Genomic DNA, 18,722 nt, shown 5'->3' on the forward strand with positions numbered 1-18,722 from the left:
TGAAAAATATATGGGTGCTTTTGGAAATCAAAGGGCTTGGATATCCTGAATAACCTATTCAGGAATAGTCATGGCTGTAATGATTCAGCTATATGTACACAGATAAACCTTTTGTGATATAATATTTGATGTCACAACAGTATATTATGAAAAGAAAATCTAATTCTAGCGTATGATATTCTGTATTTGGCTCCTGTGTTCTTTCTGCCTTTCATACTTCCTTATTTTGGAGCTTCCAGTCGGTAACAGTAGTTGCAATGACAGAAACTATCAATGCCCAATGAGCACAACAGTTTCCATTGACTGGTCGGGAGGCCCCCAGTGAAACATTTAGGTAGTCTCAACAATGGTCTTGGTTCACCCATCAATAAGCGTGTCAAAGATAAGAGTGAACATCAATCTGATTTTGAAATGCTGAGAGTGTGTAGTGAGTGTAATGAGTGTAATGACTGAAGATCAAAATGGTAAACACTGTCTTCAGAAAACTTGTGACATCACAAATCGACGTCACAGCACCATTGTAAATGAATTTGAATGAATTATGAATTTCACTTTATCACCCAACGGAATTAGTTTTTATAATGGTCATTACGTGTCATAACGTCATGTCATTTTTCCACACAATTAAAACGCCCTCTATCATAAATACAACTGCCCCCACAAAGGAGAATCCCGTGGTAATAAAAAGAAAATTGCTAACATTTTGTCTCACACAATGCATACATAAAATATATTGTAAATTAACTGTCATTTCTGTCTGTCAACTGTATCATTCATCATTCACAGAATATAAAACTGGATGAAAAAAAGAAACAAAAATAAACAGTATTGTGAGTTACTTATCGCCCTGCCCAAATTCAGTAATTTTGTTGAGATCCAGAATTATGTAAACTGCAGTTTAAATGCGTATTTCAGGTTCGATTCTGAGGGAAACGGCTTGACTTCGTGGACCGACGCCTCACATACAGTTTCACATTAAATTCTGCTGGGAGCGGCAGTTGCATCCTAATTTAGAAACAGGTAAACGGGGGAGCTTGTGACCGCATTTCTACCCGGCAGGTATTTCCTGCTGGACCCAGTCGGGTGGATAGCTCTCGAAAATCGCGTTCCACGCGAGTGTATGGAATATCCTGCTGGCGAGGCAGTGATTAGCTCGTTAGCCAACTAGCTATCCATTTGCGAGTTAACGGAGAAGAAACAGTTAGACCAGAAGACAGTCTAACGTAGCTTGCTGTAATTTTAAGATAACAACGTTAGTACATTCAATCGGTCGATGTGTGGCTATAAAGCAATCAATGAAGATGCTATCTCGAATTGCTAGCTAATATAGTTAGCTAGCTAGCTGGCTGGATACCTAGAATTAGCTAGCTAGCTAGCCATCTTCATTGCTAAAAAAAAGAAAATTGCGACTCCTTCCTGCTAGCTGGTGGGCTATTTTGTAATATTAGCAAATCAGTTTGCTAGATATCGTAGCTGTCTTCCAGCTCCTCTACAAGCTGCAAGAAAACTGGACCATAGCTAGCTGCACAGTACAGGTTAGTCGCTAGCTTGCTACTACTGGGTACCTAGCACGCTCAAGGAGTGGCTGGCAATGTTTCTTAAGGAAGTTCCAAGGATTGCATGCCATTGACGTCATCCCATGCCATAGCTACCTAGCTAGACTAGTATTTTTTGAGGGGGCGATGTTTAGCTAAATAATCCGCGGTTGCTGACAAGAGGTAGCTAGTTAGATAGCTGTCTAGCCAGCTACTGCGCATCTCATCAGCGTGGAAAGTAATTGCTAGTCAGCTAATTACGCACTGCTATATATACATACACAGCTATAGCTAGCTAGCTAGCTGTAGTTTGTGCTTCAACCTTTCATCTTCATATTGGACGCTTATATGTGTTAAGATAGTTACTTTATCCTTAAAGAAGAAAGCGCATCCCCTTTAAAATTAGTCAGCCAGCTAACCGATCTGGCTGAAAAGTAGGTAGCTAGTAATCAGCTCACATCTAAAACCTGAATCGCACCATTTGTTGCAGCAAACAATGCTTAATGCACTACCGCCCCATCTAGCCAGTACAAGCACAACATGCGTTTTTTTTAGTTGGGCTGTAGAATTCGGCTTCGGAGATTAAACCACGTCGGTTTGACGCATGAACTGTATTACAATTTTTATACTAACATTTCTCCATCTGACGATTCCAAATGTCACATGAAGGGTTTGGGTGGGAAATGGGCCCCATTTTGGCTACCAGTGCAGTCAAATGTGTCTCAGTATAACTGGCATACCATCCCGAATCTGAAGTGAAACGCATTCACCCAGCAAGACGGGCTTTTTGTTTAATGAACCTACTTGATGCGTATTTTACCACCGATGGAAGTATAATTTCGAAAGACACTGGCATCCGCAGATTGTTTTAAAAGATGCGTAAGCAAGGGTAAACGCCCTGGAATTTGTATGTTTGTGTTTTGATTTAGAAAAGAGAATGGAGCCGTCACAGCAGGCCGCCCCTGACCCGGCCTCGCAGGAAGTGAATCCTGTCTACCTTCAGCAGCTGCGCGAGCTGGACATTCCCGAGGAGGCAGCCAAGCAGGTACCAGCTGCAGTTCCCTTCGTCATCACAGGGGGGCTACTTCACTCAACCGGTTTGACAAATCCAGTCTTTTTTTAAACTTTACCCAGTGGTTCGTTCCATCTCAAATTTTTTTCTTAGCTTTATTTAAAATGATTAAAAATACTCCCCCATTCATTCACATGAATGAGTATGAAATGCGTGCCATCTGATTATTTTTGAGACATGCCTGATTCAAATTCCACTCATTTTTTGCTATATTTCCAGTTCCTGATATTTCATGAAGTAATGTATATGTTAGCCTGAGCTGTTGGTTGCACTTAACATGAACCTGACTATTACAAAATGTCAGTCTACAAATCGGCCTACAATCAAACACTTTTGGTTAGAGCACATCTATATGTAGGCATTTTATGTACCTACATTTTAAATTTCACTATCACTTTCACATTGTAGTAAAATGTTTAAATACTTGTATTACTTAAAGTATGTAGTATTTATGTCATTGCCCATAGGAACTTCCCTTATGATGAACATTTTTCAATTATGCACTTTTGATGAACACTCCACGAGTGCATATTTTGTTGTAGCACGCTCTTTCTACACCAGGGGGTTTAGGATGTACTTTTTGGCAGACTGACTCCATAGGAAGGTTGATGGTGGTCAGCCGCCTTTCATGGACACAACAATTGATAAAAGAAGAAAACAACACCTCGCAACTCAACTAATTCCACTGACAAAACTGTATGACAAGGCACGAGTCTTAACTACCAGTCAATGCCAGTGAGCTTTAGTGTGCATTGCTAGTTGATCCCTTGTTTGCCAAATTGCTTTTCTTATTGGTCAACCTGCCAGGAACCTGAGGAGATCATCCATCCCCTGGTGTAGAGAGTGCGCCAACATCAAAAGCAGTCTCAAAGCCATAGTCATTTATTAGCAAATCTAGTGCCATTACCATGCACCTTACTCTGAATGATAGTTACTGGTCTTTAAAGGTCCATTGACATGTTGTAAGGTTAGGCAGAGCTTTGCTCACAACAACAGTTGCTTCACAGCTGTTCTCTTGCTTTGGCTCTGGCTGTATGTACCTGTCTTTATGGTCACCTCACCTAATGCTGCATTGATTATAATTTTATATATATTTAAATCTGACTCTTCCCAGGCTCTGTTACATACCAGGAATGTGTCTGCAGAGGAAGCTGCCATGTACTACTTCAACAAGCTGGAAAACGAGGTACTGTGACAGGCCTGCAAGACTTGTTAGCTGTCTGATTGATAACTTAAGTGGTTTGGTTTAGTTTATTTCCTAAGTCAACAGCAACTGCACTTATGGCTTTGAACATAAATGGTTTTTGTTTTCTAGATCTTCACTAAACACTCTAAACAGCCTTTCCAACTGAGTAAACATCCTATTTGTCAGTAAACGTAATAGCTAGTTAATGTTATTATATGAATTTGAATTTATTTTTTCCCCTCTTTTTTGGACAATTAATCAGTTTTATCTGTCATTACTGTCAATGTTATTGTTTTACTACATGAATTAGTGAATTGATTAGTTAGCAGACACCCACATTTAGGATGAATTGCACAGCTTATATATTATCCATTTTTACAGGCAGGGCTCAAGCAGAGTCTTAGCTCAGAGTCTTAACCTCATCACAACTATATTTTCCAGGAGGAAGGGGATGAGGACCTGATCTACAAGATGGTGTTTGTTGTGAATATGGATCTGTCCATGGGGGTGGGAAAGGTCAGTGGCTGCTCACTGTGCTTAAAGGTGAACTCAGCAGCGCCACTTACCTAGAGGAATGATCATTCATTGTATCTCTTTTAATGTTAGCAATGCCTCAGTGAGTGTGAGAATATGCAGAACACATACAGGACTACATGTATTTACAAATAGTGTACATTACATTATTATTTAGTTGCTTTGGAAGTTGCTTCGGACATAATGTTATCTACGGCAAATTATGTATCTTACATTTTGCATATTCTACAGCTTATATATCCTAATATACAGGTGAATATTTTCCTGTAGCAATTCGAGTTAAATGCCTTGCTCAAGGACATAACAGCCGTGTCCCTTTTGACATTCAGAACCACAATCTTCAAGTCCCGTTCCCTAATTGAAATTCTGCATTGCCACAAATTCGAGTTTAAATATTAATTGACAAACGGAACAAACATTTCTGAAGCCCTGTGGCATGCTAATTACTGATTTGATTGCAAGAAGGCTGCGTCTGCCCTGAGGATCTGTGCATTTCATGGACTGAACGCACCTGCGTGTGTGTTGGGTGTTTTTGTGCAGGTAGCTGCGCAGGTGGGGCACGCTGCGGTGGGGCTCTACCAGGCTCTGCAGGAGAAGAACAGCTGGAGAGAGATGGCGTGGAAGTGGGACCGCACTGGGTAAGCGCTGCTTGGGCACATTGGCAGCTCGGCTCATACGGCTTGTTGGGCCAGAATGGTCGACGAATTACAGCCACGTTTGAGTCACTTTTTCTGGTTACAGCTGCAGGCTTGGTTTCCATGATTCCAGCCTTCATCACTCTGCCTTATCCAGTTAGGAGAACCATCCTGGAGCATTAGAGGGTCAGGATGAGAGAGGCTTAATGAAACTCCAAAACTGTCCGAACCAGCTGCACAGATTGTGCCACGGAAAGGATGCGAATTTGTGACTTGGTAGCTCCACCTGTCATAGGGTTTGTGAAGTCTCTCCTACCTGTCGCTGGTCAGAGTTTCACTCTGGTGTATTTCCCACAGGGCGCAGAAAGTGGTGATGCAGGGTACAAACATGGCACACCTCCTGGAGCTCCAGGCCCTGGCAATGAGTCTCAGTCTCCCCACCTACCTGGTGCAGGATGCTGGACAGACCCAGGTGGGGCCCCTGATTCTCTCTCCTCTCTTGAGTTCTTGAGCAATGGGGTAATAGACAGTATGCCTAACTTAACTCAAGCTGCATACACAGTATTAATCATGCCCTTTTCCTTCTGATTATTTTAAATTCCAGTAATTTAAGTAATACTTTTAGCACATGCTTATTTAGTGTAATCCTAGCTGTTTTATACCTGTGCTATTGTTTTTTCTAAGTGATATGCATTTAACGCATCATGCCATACTAGTCTGTAAAGTCGTTCCGTGTAAGAAAAGGGGGGAAGACAAGTCATGTCTTACCATTACTACCGCAATAGTTACTGACAGTCGGAATATGAACACAGATGGAGATAAGGCCAGTATACAGTGTAGGTGTCATGTTAACATGTTGGTGTTGTGTCCCTGGGTAGGTGGAGCCGGGGTCACGCACTGTTCTGGCCCTCATTGGCGAGGAGGAGCTGGTCAGCAATGTGACCGGGAGCCTGAAGCTGCTCTGAGGGCCGCGAGGTGGCTTGCTGCACAGTGGACGGGGCGAACAGCAGAGGGCAGCATCGGCTTTCAGCGGGAGGGGTCTTGGAACGTTAGAGAGCTGTAAAGCTGAAATCTTAAAGTGATACTCACAGCCATTTTTTATTCTATTCCATTACCATGCCACGCTGAACAGAGGTGAGAGGAGAGCTACATAAGCCAAGAGGAAAAACCGGCTCGTAGGCTGAACAGAACTGGCTGTAATTAATCAATTTGAAAGACGCATGAACATAAGAAAATTGCAGAAGCAGGCATGACAGTGAGAACGGTAACCATGAATTGAAATTAGCTCGGTTATTAAATTAGATGAGAACCATAACATCTATATCCACATCCCCGATTAAATACAAAATGCCCTGTCAAATACAACTGCAGGATGGTAGGTATCAGTTTATGGGTCTTTTTGGTTATTTATGATCCCAAGTAGTGAAGGTTATTCAAAATGTACTTGTAACTATTGTATGAGTGTGAGTGATAAGCAGGACCATTAACTGTTACAGTATTAACAAGGAGGACTATCATTCCTTTTGTAGTTATGTGCCCATGCAGTAGATATTGATCTTACCTTAGGAAAACACTAGCAAACAGACTTATGACAGCATATATTCATGCATACAGGCTGTTTCAGGTTATGCATTTTCTCTGCTGTGCCATCTCCAGTGTCCCCATGCCTTCAGTATTTTTAGTTTGTTTTATTTTGGGAACAGGGGAAAAAAAACATGTGATTTACTTGTTCTTTTTTCCCTATAATTCCCAGTCTGTCAGGATGGGTCGAAGCATAATTACAGTCATTTTATTTGCTCGCTGAGCTTGCCCTAAAGCATTTCCGTTGCTGCTTTTTCCATCCTACTGTCCTGCCCCACCAGCCTCTCCCCCCCCATGATTCGTTGATAGAATGGGACAGGTGGATCCTCTCAGTTGTTATACATTACGGTCCACGGAGGAGGAAGGAAAGGGGTTTTCTCTCTGCTGCCAGCGGAGGGTGTGTTTCTTGTTGATTGATGGCACTCTTCACGATTGCAGGCTTTAGGTGTGCAACCGCATTGAGAGGACTGTGCATGATTCCACCAGGTATACTCATACACACACACACGCCTACATTCCCCCTTAGTTTCCCTTTATGGAGTGTAGAATGGATTGGAAACCCTTTTCCTGGAATATTTCATGTCCTTGCATGATGAAATTCAGGTTACCTTGAGCTCAAGGTCTCCTGCATTATTTTAACCGAATAATTGACTCTATAGGGTAATTAAGAACTTGGATGGCACAAAACCAGAAGCGTCTCGCACACCAGGACAAGGGATGCTTTTCGCTTAGGGTAGAGGGAGTTCATCCACTCCAGAGTGAAAGGACTGACTTATGCATCATCGTGTGCTTTATGCTAATGACAGACATAAGACAATGCATCGCTATTATGTAAAACGGCCAATTCATGCTGTAACGTGCATTCCTTACTTTTTTCATTGTTGTTGATAGTAACATTTGTGACAGTCATTTACGTTTGACAGTAATGTTGTTGTTCTATTATATAATGTGCCATTAAAACATGTGGAGCACTGATGAAAAAAAGACGAAAACTGCACCAAAAAAGTCTTACTTAAATTGTAAGTTATTGGAAGGAAAACAAATGTTTCCAGTGTATAGAAATGGCAATATGTTAAGTTAATATATTATGAAAAAAATAGTATTTAATGAAGGCTCAGTTGATAAATGTTCATTATTAAATGTTTGGCTTCGAGCTGTACTTATACCCTTGATGCTGCTATGTTGAGTTAAATGTGCTTGTCTTCACCTGCTAAATGCAATTTTAATATGTTTTAAACTGTGGGGACTATTAAAGTGATCCAAAAGACTCTGACCTTGTAATAGTGTCTGCTGACTCTTACAACCCATTGTATTCTATCAGAGTGCTCCGAAACAGCTCATACAGGAGCAACCCATAATTATAATTGTTGTTTTGTTTTCAGTCTTTATTGTTCTCTTGGCATGTACATTATAGAGTCTGAGTTGATTTACCTGGCTTGAATTCACTGAACTGAAAGAAGTGTATTAGCACAAGATTTTCTTGTGGAAAGCTAGATATTTGATGAAAATGGCTGCGTTCCAGAAAGTGGTAAAATGTGCTCGGGTAGAGGTAAGAAGGAGCTGCAGCATTTAGGATTGCATGACTCGAATGGGGGGGGCGGAGTGGCTTTTGACATTGACGTCCAGCTCATTGTTGTGTCTTGCACTCTTGTGCACAGAAGAAGCCCGCAGAGCCCAGATATAAAAGAGCAGGGCGCTACAGAGAAAAGCCCCCCTCCTCAGTCTGCTGCTGTTCTGCAGCTCGGGCTGCGAGGCCAAACCGCACGACACATTCAGCAGCTGTGCGCCATGGAGGGAGTCCAGGCAGCCGGGGAAACATCAGTACCCCATCTGTCATACGTCAGGTGTGGGTCACGCCATCTCAGACTGCCGCGTGAACGACTACTCGGCGAATAAACTGTCCTGCAGGAAGGGATGACTGGCGTAGGGGAGGAATTTTATTGGCAAAGATGCCAGCAGCCTGGATGCAGTTTCGCTCTGAATGTCAAACAACGAGGCTACATAAAGCACTCAAAGATGAACAATGCGGTCAGACAAAACCGAAGCAGTGGGAAGCATTGCACCACATTTTTTTTGGAATACAATGACTAGGCTTTATTTTCCACAATGAAGCAATACAGGTTTAAATGTTAGCAGTTGAGGGGGAGGAGTAGGCAACACAGATGACTTAAAGCCCTGCTCTAAGTATACAGAGGACACACTAGAATGCTTGGCTGAGCCGAAGGTATGCTTTGCATGATGGGACACAGCAGTTGCCCTTCCTTTGCAGCCTGGTTACAGTCTTTTGAGCAAGTGCGCTGCTGTCAGGTCACCCGACCCAGCTGTAGGCCCGGCACTCCAGCTTGGGGTTCTCCCGGTACACGACCCTGTATCCGCACTCCGTCGGGACCCGCTGGCACTTCCTGGGCCAGGAGGTGGGTTTCTTCGGCCTGGGGGGGGGGGGGGGGGAGCAGTAGAGGTCATAAACGGTTGAGGATGGTGGATGTGTTTGACTGGTGTGAATCTGAGTTATTATGCGTTCACAACTGAACCCTCCTGTTCCATTACATGTGTAAAGTAAGCTGTCATTTGAGCTGCTTTCTGACTGTGAGTGATGTCACCGGTGCTCTGAGCTCGCTTACGAGAAGCAGACGAAGCCGTTGTCATGGCAGAAGCATTTGTCGCACCCCCTGTAGAAGGTCTGGCCTGGCTTCAGCAGCCTGTCCTTCTGCACGCATGGACCTGACCAGAACAGAAGAAAACATACCTTTTAAAAAAGCCTACCTGCTGTTTGACTACGATGGGCAAGATAAGTTAGCCCAAAATATTAATGGTCATCTTATTTAGCCAATAGCAGCCAGTGTTGTACATGCAGAGATTTTATGCCTTTTTATTTTAACTGTTCATGATTACCACATATATGTTAGGCCTGAGAAATGCATGCTGTATACAAAGTTTCTGTCCAAAACCCAGAAACAACCTCAGCTCTTTGTAGTGTGTAGATATTCATGCCACAAATCCGTATGTAGCATGCCATGGAGGCATAACTGCCATCCCAATATACACCTCCCATTATAACAGTTTCAGCAACAGCCATGTTATACTTTATAGTTGGGCTGCCGTGTGATACACTGATGAAAGAATTAGTTTCTTAACCAGGTAGTTGCGAGATTCGATACCAGGAGGGTCGTAGCTGTCGTACCCTTGAACAAGATACTTTACCGGAATTGTTTCTGTAAATATAGTTAGCTGTATAATTTGGATAAAATCGTCTGCCAAATGAATAAATGTAAATGTATAATTAGATATTATGTAAAATGTAAACTATGCAAGTTGCCTTGGATTGGGGTGAGTGTGAGGCAAAGATGTTTGTTTATTTTTATTTGGCTGAAGGCCCTGTCCAGTGCTAGTGAATTACATTTGAGTTAGATGCATTGTGTCATGCAGATTACAATGGACTGAATAAGCACAGCAGCTGCATTCATTAAGAAGGCTACTGTGTAAAACCCAACAAAACTTAAAAAAAAGGTCAGATGATTCTCATCTATGGCATATTTTTACATAATCGCCTGCTGCAGACCGAGAGGGTTAAGTAAAACTGAGGGGACAGTATTGCACAAATCCAGCTTTGAAGCTGACGTAGTATTTATCCCCGCGGTGCTATGGCAAAGTTTTTTTTTTTTTTTAACCACAAAAAAGACATCTCGCACTCGGCCGGTGAGTCATGAGCGTGCCCTGTCTGCTGTCCTCAAGCTAAACCCAAAACACTCCCAAATTGTTTTTGTCACTCCGTAAACACAACGCGGAGAAACGAATCGGAGCTGCGGCGCCCTCAGCTTTAAAAACCGAGCAGGTTTAACGGCGCCCTCGTCCGCCGGTTCGCGCAGCTCCGGCTAGGCGGAAAAGTTGGAGCGGCTGCGGTGCCACTTTTGGTCCGGCCGGTTTCAAATATCTTCGGATTTGACATGCGAAGGGCTTGTTCCCTCTAGGATTTCCACATCGTGCGGTGAGATTAGCGGCCACTAGAGGGAGCTTCCACACTGACAGTAGGTGAGGACCTTTTAGGTGAGTCTTCCTACCTCACCTGAAGCCACAGCAGATACAGAGCTTCCATTATAGAGCATATTTGAACCTTTTCTGACTCGACCGTCACTGCTTATCGGGCCAGAGGCTTTATCTCATGGCTAAAATTCCATTGCATCAAATAATATAAATTGATCTTTAAAAAATATTTTAAGTGATAGTGAACAGGCCTCTGGCTAGAAATAACAAATTCAGAGACAGGCTGGAGAATTACCTCAAGATGCAAATGTGCATGTGTATAAACAGCCACAACTCTAAAACAGTTGGTGAAGTTATTTCAAATCCAACCCCAACCCCAACCCCAGTCATTTACTGGCCATTAAGCAAATGGATGTAGATATACTGTAAGATAAAAAAAACAGCACCAAGTTGTCAGATCAGGCAGAGTGATGAATCAGCATTATAGTAAAATCCTGGTGTGTGTGAGGTGACTTGGAGGAAGGGATCTTACCAGAGTGGCGGTAGATGGAGGCCTGGGAGACACCGCAGCTCCAGATGAGGTTCAGAGTCAGACATGCAGCCCACAAGCAAGCCATCACACGGGGGACCGACCCCCACCCCACGCTTGCCATGCTGCCTCGCCAAACTGCTCACTAAAATAACAGCCGCTGCTGATGTCGAAAGCAAAAATCTCCCAGTGTCAAAGTGAAACTTTACACCTGTTGTATTCTGGAAAATTAAATGTTAAAAAGGGAGCGAAAGCAGACAGGGAAAAAATGAAGGATGAGAGCAGTAGTGATAACAGTTTCAGCAGTAGCAGTCACTGCAAACAGGTCCAGAAGCAGGTGCTCACACCGACAACTGACAGTCCTGACGACAGAGCTGCTTTTATACCCTCCCTGACACCTGTGCTGAGAGAGAACATCGGGACATTAACACATTTCCCCTGCGTTCCTGTTATTTCCTGTCCTCTCCCCTTTTCCATGGCGGTCTGGGCTGCGCAGAGGCGCCGCCCTCCCTCCTGGACTCCCGCCGCTGGCTCGGGGTGCTGGGGGCGCCGGGGGTGCCGGGGGTGCTGGGGGCGTGGGGGCACCGAGCAGGCCCTCTAAATATTTTGATTCACTCCTGTGTTTTCTGTGCCACTGGCTGCGCGTGGGCAAAGCACTGCGTCCGGAGTGTTAGCGTTTGGCATGGCATGAGAGGACAGCCCCGGGGCTAGCCGCCGACGGCGGGCAGCCCGAGCACGCGCCAGCCTGGTATTTCTGCGTGGCGCACGCCGCGCCAGCGCTCAGGGGAGCTGGCGCCTGCTGCGGCCGTCACCGACACCCTCTGAACGACGGCGGGCTGCGTGCGTTTCTTTGGACCTTTGACAGGATTAAGTGTCATCTGTTTTCTGTGGCAGCGAACAAATTTGTTTCAGCGACAGTACAAACAGAGCGTCAGAGGCAATCGTATGTTTATATGAGCAGGTAATTATGTGAGGGAGGAGCGGGGTGGGCGAGGGCTACTGTGTACCAGCTGCTGTTGTCACAGATGAGGAGACTCCAGTGCTATGGAAGATGTGACTGGCAGCACTGAACATTGCCGTTTGCATATTCTCAGGCCTGTCTTTGTCGGTGCTGTCCGTGTCCGCCCTGGCACGGCCGTGAAGAAGTGCAGACACATGGAAGGGGGGCCACCCCGGCGTCAGTGTGACAATATTCAGGGTCCAGGCTAGCTGGGGAGGCCCACCCATTCAAACAGAACACAAACGGGTCTGACAAAAACCCGCAGCCATGTCGCTGGCAGAACCGGGCCGGCCCGCGAGCTCTGCCCGCCCTCGGAGCAGGGTCACGCGGGAGCCAGCTGTGTGCTGGGCTCACCCAGCATTTCAAAGCTACCGCTCTGACTCAGGCCTCTGAAATGTAAACGCTCACGCTCCATGTTCAACCAGAGGGAAGCGTGGGAGACCGGGAACCGTGGAGAACATTTTCAGGACCTTGCTGTCTTATCCGCTTTCAAGAAAAGAAAAAAAATACAAATGGTCCCACATCTGTTCACCTGTAAACGACAGCGCTTGAATATGGGGTGATTCCCACAAGACAAATGAATGCTGCAAATACTACAAGCCTGACTATCCTCTTGGCCTCCTATTGCAGATTTTCTCCACAAAATTTACTTTTATCACTTACCTTGCATTCAACTACTCAATAATGTGTTTTTCTGTGGCAGACAACAGGACATGTTTGTTGACCAATCAAATGAGAACAGAGGCACCAATTACTAGTTGCACTACAACATTGACAGTGATTAATGTGGAACAACTCTAATCTTTGTTCCACACAGACTGTTCCACTTCAGGAAGTGCCACTGATCTCTAATTCCTCAGCGGACAGTAGAGATAGTCCATTATTCCTTCTCTGTGTGCCTTCACCCATCTGAATTTTAATTATATGCTAAGCTGATCCTACATTACCAGGCTGGATTTTTTTTTTCCACATGCTACATTCTTCAGCACTGACTTAGGGAGTGTGTGTTTTGTGCATTGTTTCTGCTCTTAAATAAGAGGTGAGAGCTGGTGAGAGGACCACATGGCTGGACATGTTGGGCAAGAATGAAGGTGAGGTCATTGTTTTGGAAATCAGTCGTGATCCCACACTCTTGTTGCATACCAGGATATGTGTCATTGAAGGTCTGTTGACCATGCCTTCACATGGACTATAACCCAGGCTACCACCCACTGATAGACTAGTAGGGGCTTAAGGTGATGACCTGCAGCTCTGTTACTCTGTCATGATATTTGCTCTGTCATGATTTGGTCTTCTGCAATCTCAGGACCGGAGCCGGCTGCCAGCACATCTCTGTCTGTGTTTCTTTATCTTCCCACACATTTTTCTGTCTACCCTGCTACCTGCCTGTCTGTACATCTCAATGTCTGGTCAACTATCTCTCTCTGTCTGTCCATGTGCACCTCTGTATGTTCACTCATCCGTCTCTTTGTTGACCCAGTTTTTCATTTGCCCACATGTCTGTCTGTCTGCCTGTGCCTCCGCGTGTGTCTCTCTGTCTGTGCTGGGTTAAACGCAGCCAGAACCAGACAAACACCCATATCAGTAGCCAGGCGTCAGACTGGCTGAAAGACTGGCCATCTGTGTGTTTCTTCTCATCAGACTCTCCCAGAAGCGCAGAGAGCCATCCCAGAATCCCCAGCAAGTCGCTCCCTTCCTTTCTGTGCTGTGGTGATAACATTTTCGGGAGCTTAGGTCCCATGCTACGCAGGACTGGGTGGCAGAGGGGCCCGGGGGCCCGAAGGCGCCACTCTTATCCCCACAGTCTGGGCAGCGCGCAAAAAAGACAATAACATCGGACGCAGGGGTCAAACTGGCCCCCGGGGCCGTCTTTTTCAGGCTCTCTTTTTGTTGCTCGGAATAGAAGAGCGCTAACTGATTCAGTGGAGTGCGTAGAATCCTGTGTGGCGTGCCAGGAAGGGAGCAGCTCTCTGTTGCAGGAGGTTGGGGCGCGCATTAATGCGCTTTGTGCAAAGCCGGTCCTCTGCTCTTTCGCTCGTCATTGTCTCCCGTCTGCGTGAAGGGCGGGATGCTCCACATTCCACAGTCTCGAAAAACGGTGTCCTGCCTCCGGCGCCGTGCATCCTGCAGTATTAATGATGCCAGCGGTTTGACTCCGATTTGGCCCTCGCGGGGGGTTGCCGGGGGGGGGTGTCGAGTCTCAGATCAGCGGGAAGCCCGGGGGCATCCCGGGCTGGTGCTTTTGGAGCGTGACCCTGCCTGACCTCATCATCTGGAAAGGTCAGCTTCTTGCCGCTGTGCCCTATGTAAACTTAGGGTGGCAGTGTAGCATAGTGGTACAGAGCAGGACTCGTAACCAAAAGGTTGCTGGTTCAATTCCCTGCAGGGGCACTGCTGTTGTACCCTTGTGCAAGGTCCTTAACCCAGAATTGCCTCAGTAAATATCCAGCTGTATAAATGGATAACGTGTAAAAACTGTAACCTATGTAAGTCGCTCTAGATAAGAGCATCTGCTAAGTGCTGATATTGTAATGTAAACTGACGTATCTTCTGCAAAAGTGCAGAAGATCTCAGTTACTGGTGCTTTTCATCATGTCTAGCAGATGCTCTTTTCCAGAGCCACTTGCTTAACTTACAGCTTTTACATGTTCCCATTTTATGCAGCAGGGTATTTACTGAAGCAATCTGGGTTAAGTAACTTGCCCAGGGGTACAACAGCAGTGGCTCACCTGGGAATTGAACTGGCAACCTTTGGGTTATAAGCCCTGCTCCTGCTTTGATATGCATAATCCAATGCACTCAAAGTCTACATAGCAATAGCCCATGGTCATGCTGAGAGGCAGACTCCCACACGCACATAGGCGAAACCAGAGCAGAGGATGCCACATGCTTTTTTTGTCTCTTTTTTAAGTTTCCCATTAGATGGCGCTGTTGCTGACACTGACACTGCTGCTGAATATTAAATTCATTAATTTTCCTCTGGAGCATTACAGGCATTTTGATCGGTCACTAAACACCAAGGATGAAAAGAAAAAAACTCTTAATGGCAGGAAAGCATCGTTTGGGCCAGTTTTAGTGCCAGCGCTAAGCACTGAAGCCTCTGGCTATTTAGTGTCGATGAGAGGCCAACAGCAGAGCCACTGGTTAAACAGCTGGATGGCCTGTTTTATATGATGCTCTTACGCTCTGACAGCTCTCTGAGTCAAGCACTTGAGGTCATTGCGCACGGCTCACTAATCGTGATTCTGGCACGCTCGGAGGGCAAAGGGTCAAACTGTGCAGGAAGTTCACTGTTCACACACACACAGGACCGGTGCATGCACTTCTGCCACTCTAGGTGAAAAACAATTATGCCGCCCCTCTATTTGCAACGTACCATACCAGCAACAACACACAAAGGCCAATATGCCATACACATAAAGCAAGAAGTCTAGCGCAACGCTAGTGTGCTCAAAGTGTCAACAATATTTAAGTATGCACGACTCAATATGCGGGCATTTTGCGGATCCATATACAAATAATGCACCAAACAGGTCTGCATAATAACCTCAATAATGTGGTCCCAAATTCTTTACAGCAGAGTCATGACAGCACAGCTATTTTCCAACTAATCCAATTTCAGCTCCTCAAACTAAATAATTCCAGTGCAAATGTCTCCCATACACCACTTTCTCACGTGCGTAAAACACACACATGAAATGTGTGCACATTCCTCAGCAATTCATATATTTTTTGAATAGTTGGCCCCTGGTTGGCCCACATTTTGCAGCCCTTGCCAAAGTGCCGCCCTAGGCAATTGCCTAGTTCGCCTATATGGACACGCCGGCATTGCAAACACACACATACAAGTGTTACTGACACCTGTGATCAATTACAGGCTATGTGTGATTTAGGACCTACATGTTTCCTTTTCACATTAAAATTTAATCTCCCTTTATGGTATAACTATCTGTTCATTTTGATAATTTTCATGATGTCTTTATGTCAATTGTGACATAATCACTGGTGCTGATGACTGAATTTTCAGAATAAAATATAATGTCAAGTATGGTCTGTGGTGAGGGAACAAGGGCACATCATACGATCTAACGGCCATTTTATGTGAATTACCAACATACAAACTCATAGGCTTATACTGCCAGTGTATCAAATTTTAAACAAAGCATGTCCATTTTTTGTTTAGTCTGTTTAGTCATTTTTAGTTTGTTTGTTTAGTTAGTCTGAGATTGTGTATTACTCTCTCTGGAACACTTAAACTACTTTGTAAAAGGGAAACATCAGGGTTATTGCATTTGGGGAAAATAGTTGCTGTCTAAATTGTAAATGCTAACAGATCCTAGGCCTGAATGACACTGTCTTTTAGCAGTGTTGGTATCAGAGTAGTGGTTACAATTCTAACTCCTCTGGCAGTAAAATATAAAGCCAGTGGCCATGTAGACCAATGAGAACCACTTAGAAAATTGATCTCTTTGTTCTGAACCTGAAAAAAGGGTGATGTTTGACAGTTGTGGAGACATATTTCTGAAATAAAATAGCACCTGCCTTCTTTCAAGTCAAACTTGTTTTATTCAAACGTTCCAATGAATATTCATATCAGACATTTTATTTTGGTTTTGTGAGGTTGAACCACGTTCTCACAGTTGACCGGGGGGGTGGGGGTGGGGGTGGGGGTGGGGTTCAGAGGTCTGTCTGAGCTCCCCCAGTGTGAACTCCTTGCATTACATTGTGTATTTAATCAGAACTGCGGCGCCATACCCTTCTGCTTTATTTTTTTAATGCTACAATATTTTCCCATTCGGACAAACACCTCAGTCTGGAGTTCTTGTTTCACATTTTCTGAGATTTTTAGATTTAGAAAAAAGAACATTTATATAAGCAAATGTCAAGTAATATTTGCAGAATCCTGCGAGAAAGTTCTCTGTTGTTCACTTTTTTCCCTCTCATTCCAGTCACCTGCTCTGAGATTCTTGCCTTTGACCACCATGTGTGGTCACAAAAATACATGTCTTTCATCCATTTATTTGATCATTTTTTAGAAAAAAACAACAAAGGACGTAGGAGAAGCAAAAATGTCCATCATGTTCTGCTTCCCAGTGACTCGCAAGAACAGTTCCATTTCATAACACCAAGAGACATCACAGCATCTCCCCAAAGGAAATCTAACATTTAAGCAAAGCAAAACAAAACAAAACAAAAAATATATATATTCAACTCATATTATACATTGGCAGCAATACATAAATTAAAAAAGACTATTCCACAGTATTTGTATCTCATTTTGGCAATTTTTTTTAAACTGTTTTACAATTTTGGGGAAAATATTAGGGGCACAAAAAGCAATGATATGTGTAGATTATCTGAGAAGAAACATACGCACATACTCACATATGTGCATGAACATATGCACACAGACGTGCATGCATACATATACATACATACACGTTTGTGCGTGCACATAGACACACACACACACACACACACACACACATACACATACATAAATGTATGATTATGCCTTTTAATTTGTCTCTTAGATGGTGCTGTGATTCCTTCCCACAGTTCTTTTGGATAATGGATGTTTCCCATAAACACATTCAACTTAAAAAATGCAGTTTAATGACCTATTTACAATTGCAAAACATTTATTGGCATTATCAATAATACTTTTTTGGCACGTCTGATTGGCTTGTGTGTTTGAGTTGAACAGTGTGGCACTGGCATCAAAACGGGAAGTAAAGTATTTTTACAGTAAGGAACATAATTATAACACTCCTTCAATTGCACTGACTCTACATTCCTCCAAAACACCATTCCTATCTACATCACCGCATGTTCTCATCTCACTCTCACTTACTTTCTGATTGCCCCTGTTTTTGATTACTGGCTTCACTGATGCCTGTGTCCAGGACAGAGTACATAACTTATTGTGATCAGATTTCTACTGGGGCAATTCAGGTGAAGCACTGAGCTCGGTGGTACAATCACAGTGCCTCGTCTGGGATTCAAAGCTGCAGCCTTTCAATTACAAGCTCAGCCGCTTAGCCACTATCCCACCTTCCATACCACGGCATGGGCTTGCTTGTTCAGACCCCTTCCTGGTGGTGCTGTTACTCACCACAATCAGAGATGGTTACTCTTTACCTTCCCTGACACTGATCCCTCTGGATCCTGCTGTTTACTCTGAGACTCCATTTGCACAGCATCAATTTCCTCTCTCAGACAAGCAAGAGGGCTGACTGTAGATTAAACACTGGTGAACATTTCAAGGAAGGATGTGACACATGATATATGTACATGTTTCAATGAAGTCATTTCTATGCACACAGTGGAAATGTGGTTTATGTTCTGTACTTTTTTTTTTTGCACAGCTGCAAGATTTTATTGTCCTCTTTATATAAAACATCCCAAATATCTTGTATCCAAAAAATGTTTTTTTTTCTTCTTTTCATACAAACCATGATCTTGTTTGTGCCTTTTTTCAGCTCAAGAAACTGAAAATTGTACAAGGTAGATGCGGGATTCGGGTTTCTCTCATAGCGTATCAGATGGGAGATGTGACAAAGGATGCGACACTCTCAGACTGCTGCAGGATCACTCTTCCTTTTATGCCTTGGAAAGTTAAAGTTAAAGGAAAAAGCCACAACAGGAAGGTGTCAGAACAGTGGCATG

The 18,722-nt window shown here is 44.1% G+C and overlaps 1 protein-coding gene across 2 annotated transcripts; it reads left to right on the forward strand.

The window, feature by feature from the left end:
• Positions 1-942: 942 nt before the first annotated feature.
• LOC118780762 (probable peptidyl-tRNA hydrolase 2) lies at positions 943-7,492 on the forward strand. 2 transcript variants are annotated; one of them, XM_036533439.1, is made up of 7 exons: positions 943-1,020; positions 2,465-2,580; positions 3,722-3,793; positions 4,235-4,309; positions 4,868-4,965; positions 5,320-5,434; positions 5,841-7,492. In XM_036533439.1, the coding sequence occupies exons 2-7, from the start codon at positions 2,473-2,475 to the stop codon at positions 5,925-5,927; spliced, it is 555 nt and encodes a 184-aa protein (XP_036389332.1). In that variant the 5' UTR covers positions 943-1,020; positions 2,465-2,472; the 3' UTR covers positions 5,928-7,492. The 2 variants fall into 2 exon arrangements, with proteins under 2 accessions (XP_036389332.1, XP_036389331.1); XM_036533438.1 differs by lacking the exon at positions 943-1,020 and adding an exon at positions 1,102-1,535.
• The last annotated feature ends 11,230 nt before the right edge of the window (positions 7,493-18,722 follow it).

Source organism: Megalops cyprinoides, chromosome 7, assembly GCF_013368585.1.
Source record: "Megalops cyprinoides isolate fMegCyp1 chromosome 7, fMegCyp1.pri, whole genome shotgun sequence".
Lineage (NCBI taxonomy): Eukaryota > Metazoa > Chordata > Actinopteri > Elopiformes > Megalopidae > Megalops > Megalops cyprinoides.